General features: G+C 41.3%; 1 protein-coding gene across 3 annotated transcripts in view; it reads left to right on the top strand.

Annotated features, from left to right (window-relative positions):
• Window positions 1-707: 707 nt before the first annotated feature.
• rars2 (arginyl-tRNA synthetase 2, mitochondrial) overlaps window positions 708-6,000 on the top strand; it is a 32,245-nt gene continuing 26,952 nt past the window's right edge. The window contains exons 1-8 of one of the 3 annotated variants that reach the window (XM_079638937.1): window positions 822-997; window positions 1,082-1,155; window positions 1,795-1,906; window positions 2,201-2,303; window positions 2,477-2,560; window positions 3,496-3,593; window positions 3,681-3,736; window positions 3,905-3,988. In XM_079638937.1, the coding sequence (XP_079495063.1) occupies window positions 1,854-1,906; window positions 2,201-2,303; window positions 2,477-2,560; window positions 3,496-3,593; window positions 3,681-3,736; window positions 3,905-3,988 (478 nt within the window). In that variant the 5' untranslated portion in view covers window positions 822-997; window positions 1,082-1,155; window positions 1,795-1,853. Of the gene's footprint in view, window positions 998-1,081; window positions 1,156-1,794; window positions 1,907-2,200; window positions 2,304-2,476; window positions 2,561-3,495; window positions 3,594-3,680; window positions 3,737-3,904; window positions 3,989-6,000 lie in introns of all 3 variants that reach the window. The other 2 variants (XM_079638936.1, XM_079638938.1) reach the window with 2 other exon arrangements.

Here is a 6,000-nt window from a genome sequence, read left to right as displayed (position 1 = left end):
TCTCCGTCTCGTCTCTCAATCTCTTCTCTCTCCGTCTCGTCTCTCTCCGTCTCATCTCTCTCCATCTCGTCTCTCTCCGTCTCGTCTCTCAATCTCGTCTCTCTCCGTCTCGTCTCTCTCCGTCTCGTCTTTCTCCATCTCGTCTCTCTCCATCTCGTCTCAATCCTTCTCGCCTTACTCCGTCTCGTCTCTCTCCATCTCGTCTCTTCACTGGCTTCTGCCTTTCCTTTATCTTGCTTTCCAGCTTCGATGAGCCAACAGCAAATGATCGCACTCATCCCAGTGTTCACATCCGATGGTCTTCAGCTTTAAGCTCAGTTCAGTGGCTCCTTCCAGCCATCATTTATTCCATGCACTCCAGTGGACATCCTCATCCCCAGTAACACCAGACTGAGAAGAGGCTTCATCAGGCCTGGGATTTCTGCCGGATTCAACCATCTTCGCAATACATAGTTATAGACTCGACCTTTCACAGCAGGACGCCGGTAAAGCATGATCCACTGTCACTGAGCTTCACAACTTCATAGCTGCACAACTCAGACATCATGCAATTATTGATATATTTTAGATAAATAGCAATACAAAGGAGTTTTGTTTTATTCATTTTGTATTGCATGTTTAACGTTTAATTTAATTTCATCACAACAAAATGCAATTAAAAACAATAATCTGGTGGAAATTATAATGGGACAGCTAGCCCTAGCAGGGACAGGTCACTCCTCCAATAATCAGTAACACGAAGTGTGGCATTAAAGTTCGGAGAAACACGTGATCGATCGGAGGAGCCGAGGAGCCTGATGACTTTTATTTTGAAAATAGGCACAGAAATGACAGTAGCTGACTTCAGGATGCTCAAACTCTTGTCCTCACAGTAGAGCACGCGCGGAGACTGATCAATGACACTTCATGCTCATTCCTGATGTAGTTTGATGTGAATATCTGCTGAACTCCGCGCGCGCACATGGCGTGCTTCTTCAGGCGGAGCGTCGCGCTGCAGGTACACCAAGCGCACGTCTCTGACGCACTGTGACATTAATACAGATTATTAACATCTCATCTGGACGCTGTACTTGTTTTGCAGCTCGCGAAGGTGTGCGGAGTGTCTGAGGATGCTTTAATACCCTTGATATCCGCAGTGCCAGTGTCAAAGAAACAGTAAGACATCCAAACATAAACCATATACTCGCCTTCATTATCATTAAAGAACTAGCAAACAACATGACATTAAAAACAGGCCAAAGTCAGTAAATCCAAAGAAAACAGACATTCACATCACAAGACGCCATCCAGATTCATAATATTTTACAATAGATGTAAGTTAATAATATACCTTTTACAGTGACTTCATCATCGTTTTTTAGAAATGAGTTTTCCACATTCTGCGTTTTATGAATAAAGAATTTGCCTTTCAGAATTATAAAGTTTGCAAAACTCAACTTTTTACTTCATACTCATAATCACAGATAATTAACATTCAAAGTATATCTGTACTTTTTGATTATAAGAAAACAGATTCCATCCTCAATTACTACAAAGGGAGCGTTCTTTTCCAATTTCCATAAATCTAGAGGGTAAATTATTTGATGTGAAAAGAACTTTCAATTTCAATGCAGAGTTTGTTGGGTTTCTGCACTTAATGTTGTTCAGGATGGAGTTTTAATAGATTTTCTCCGTTGGATCCCCTACACTGACACAGTTATACAGCAGCATGTGATGATGACCCTGTATTATCATGAGCATAAAGGATTAGTTCACTTCAGAATTAATATTTCCTGATAATTTATTCACTCCCAGTCTCCCACGTCATCCAAGATGTTTTGAAAAAAGAAGGTTTTTGAGGAAAACATTCCAGGATGTTTCTCCATATAGTGACTTCAATGGGGTCCAACGGGTCGAAGGTCCAAATGTGAGTTTCAGTGCAGCTTCGCTTCAAAGTCTCGACACGATCCCAGCCGAGGAATAAGAGTCTTATCTAGACAAACCAGCGGATATTGTATAAAGAAATAAACATTTATATACTTTTTAACCACAAATGCTCGTCTTGCACTAGCTGTGATGCGCCACACATTAGGTAATCACTAGGATCGTGTCGAGACTTTGAAGCTGCACTGAAACTCACATTTGGACCTTCAACCGTTGGACCATTGAAGTCCACCAGTATTGACTTCAGAGGTTGTGTGTGTGGTGTTTGTGACGTCAGGGCGTCCGCTGATCTGCGTGTGTCGGTCAGCTGTCTGCTGCGGAGCGGAGCTGCTGTTCCTGATGGAGACCTGCACACTAAAACACAAGCGCTGGCCAATCAGGTGAGCAGACCTTCCCGAACCATTGATCTGCAGACTTGGGTACAGTGTGAAGACTCTTTTGCTTTGTTTTTCTATCATGCATGTTTGCATGTATGTGCATCTGATTTTCAGGACTTTTTTTGGATGTCCATGCGCTCTGCGATTAAAGAATGTGTTCTTGTGTTCTGCTCTAGATCAGACGGGACTCTGTCGTGGAGGACGTCATCGCTGGTCGAGGAGAGATTCACTTCAGATTAAACAAACTGATCCTGGCGCAGGTGAACGCATGCTCTGCCTTCACACCGCTGCTCACAACAATGATACACACAACTCTCCATTGAATTACATTCTTAATGTGCATAATGGCTTATGCAGGGAAGACATCTACCGTAATCAGTTTCTTTCTGTGTTTTGTCAGCTTGAATGAAGTCAATGCTACATGTAGGCCCTGTCGCTAACCTGTCTGATTAATCGCCTGATATTCGTTCTAAACGCAGTTATTTGAGAGAACTGCAATAATTGTGCAGGTTCAATTTCAATCATATTTTGTCAAAGAATATAAAAAACACTGTTGTAGAGTACATAAATGTAGTCAAAGGTTTATACGAAATTAAGGTTTGTGGGTTTGATCAGACTGTATTATTATATTATTTTATATTATAAGCATTATATTATATTATAAATGTTAAGTTTCAAAGCATTAGGGTGATTCAAAGGTCTTCCTTTATACGAAATTAAGGGTTGTGGGTTTGATCAGACTGTATTATTATATTATTTTATATTATAAGCATTATATTATATTATAAATGTTAAGTTTCAAAGCATTAGGGTGATTCATATGGGCCTATTCTATTATAATTTTTATTTTATATGTGATTCCCTCCCAAAAAAAACATTAGACGTACACTGTAATTGACGTAAAAAAACTAAATTAAACACAATTATTTGTATGAGCACAAAATTCTTGATTGTGACAGGATATGGCATAATAATAATAATAATTGATTTTAAAGTCAGCATGAAATGAAAACTCATCCCATCTATTTTCTAAATGCATATTATTATGGAAGCTTGCTTTACTCACCACCACAGGTAATTGCAACATTTTCTTACATTTTCATGCAATTGTGGATTTCTCGCAATTGTGAGAAAATTTTTTTTTGAATTGCAATATTAAAATTTGCATCGACACTTATTATTTTTTATTACACAGAAACTCTTAGAGCAGCTGCAATCAGAGCCTGACGGGTTCGGCGTGAAGAGTGAACTTCTGCGGCATCTTCAGGGCGGCAGGACGCTGGTGGAGTTCAGGTTAATACAGGAACCGTTAGCTTACAGCATGCATCGATTTAGCATGTGGCTCAGAGGCGTCACCCTCTCAACTCTCTTTGCTTACAGTTCTCCAAACATCGCTAAGAAATTTCATGCCGGACATCTTCGCTCTACTATAATTGGTGAGGTCATTACTCTTAAATTAGTTTTGCAAATGTTAAACTAGTTCTCTCTGTTACCAGTAGATGGAGTGCTTGTATACAAAATACGCTTCGGTTGATTATTTAGGGTATTTGTACTGAACCAGTGGTTTTAATAGAACAAAACTTAAAATGATTTGTTTTTTGTAGGAAACTTCATTGCCAACCTAAAGAAAGCCTTGGGGAAAGAGGTTATTCGAGTCAATTATTTGGGTGACTGGGGAATGCAGTTTGGTGAGTTAACATTATTAACCTAGAGAAGTTCAATAAAATGAAAAAAGTTTAAAGTGCCCCTATTATGCTTTTTGGGTTATGACCTTTCATGTGTGTAATACAGCTGTTTGTCAATGTAAAAGGTACTTTGATGTCATAAACCGATCGGTCTGTGCAGTGCCGGTTAAAGTCGAACAAGCCTTTTGATGGTGTGATGTTGATGGTGTGATGTTGATGGTGTGATGTTGATGGTGTGATGCTGATGGTGTGATGCTCATGTTGTGATGCTGATGGTCCGATGCTGATGGTGTGATGCTGGAAGAGGCTATCCTATAAGCCTTGGCATAGATGGCATGGTGTTCTCAACTCGTTGAAAATCCTGAGTCCAAACATTAGCTCTCTTTGGGTGGTGTTCTCGCTTATTATAAAGGTAAAAGGGATAATTTACATAAAATGGTACTTCACCCAGTGCTAAGTAATAAAGTGCTGTTGTGCTGTTGGTAAAGTGGGTACTCACGGCTACGGTAAGAACCGTGTGTTCCCCGCCATCCACACCTTTTCCTAACTGATTGCCACACCTGTAAATATACCTAACTCCCAGTGACGTGTCACACCCAGTGCAACACTCACACCAAGTGGCTAGAATAAGTAATAACAATATTAACCTATCCAGAAAAGGTGAATGTATAAATGCTCCTACACCCCGGCCCATAATTGTGAATATTTAATTTAACCACAATTACCCAAATTACCTAATTTAAACTAAAGGAGTCATTTGTGCAATGCTAATCTAAGTGAAATCTTCTTCTCTTGAGCTTAGGACATCTGTGGTCAGATCATTTAGTCAGGACCTCATCTGTGACACTTCGACTTCCATCAAAAGGCAGATCTTCCTTACAGGCCATTCCAGCTGACCTGTTTTTGTGTTCAGCAGCACTGAGCGGATGAAGCCTTTCTTGTCAGGGTACGTCTTGTCAGGGTACGAACTGCACCCGCCTCCATCTTCTCTTCAGATACAGGTCATCCTTACAAAAGAGCCCATGAGGCAGGTGTAGCTTTGACTTTAAGAGCAGGATGTGGTTGGGTGTAAGTGCTTCGAGGTAATTCGCATCATCAGAGGCCTTTGTGATGGGATGACTATTGAGAATGGCTTCGACTTCACAAAGAATGGTATGAAACCCTTCATCATCCAGTGTTTGGAGTCTGAGCGTGGAAGAGGACCCTTTTCGCAAGACGAATAAGACGCTCCCAAACCCCTCCATGGTGAGACCCGGCTGGAGGGTTAAAGGACCATGTCAGACCACTCAGCAGTAAGGCATGCTGAATCTTCTGGTGGTCTAACTCAGCAATGGCTTGAATTGGCATGATTAATCCAGTATTGCTTCCTTAGAGAAGAGAGCATGTGATTTCTACCTGCGTGACTCAGCTTTTGATGGATATGCTTTAAGATGAGTTTGGACTCATGTTGCTTTTTAGAAAGAATGACAGGATGTTGTTTTTCAACTTCAGGCATGGCAGCCCTACTAAGCCTTCCTCCCACACGCAGCAATCCTTCTTCCAACACTGGGTCCAGCTTGTAGAGGTCACGGATTCGATTGACAGATCCTCCGTCTTTCAAAACAGCAATCTCATCGGAAATCCTATCTTGCTGGGAAAAACAGATGATGGCAACTTCTGCCCTCTCAAGGTCACCTGCTGTCAGTGACTGTCCACGAAGTACCAATTTTTCCCTTTGCATTTCGGCATAAAGGTAGTCGTTTCTTCGGCCTCCATTATTGTGGCCAATGCTTTTGAAGGCTTCAAGAACCTTTCTCCTTTGGGACAAGGTTAAGAGCACGTCTCTGGGTCTGAACATCCATGCCACATACGTTCTTAGCTTCTTAAAATCTGAAAAGTAGCTTAAAAACACTTTTGTTGCATTCAGTGGACGGTGGGAGACAAAGGCATTCACCAGTGGGTCTTTCTTCACCTGGTCATCCACAGGGATCGGAGGTTGTTCCATGATGGTCTTAGGCCATTCCACTTCCCCCTCA

Source organism: Phoxinus phoxinus, assembly GCF_949152265.1.
Source record: "Phoxinus phoxinus genome assembly, chromosome: 16".
NCBI classification, from domain to species: domain Eukaryota; kingdom Metazoa; phylum Chordata; class Actinopteri; order Cypriniformes; family Leuciscidae; genus Phoxinus; species Phoxinus phoxinus.
This window is presented reverse-complemented; position numbering and strand designations above follow the sequence as displayed.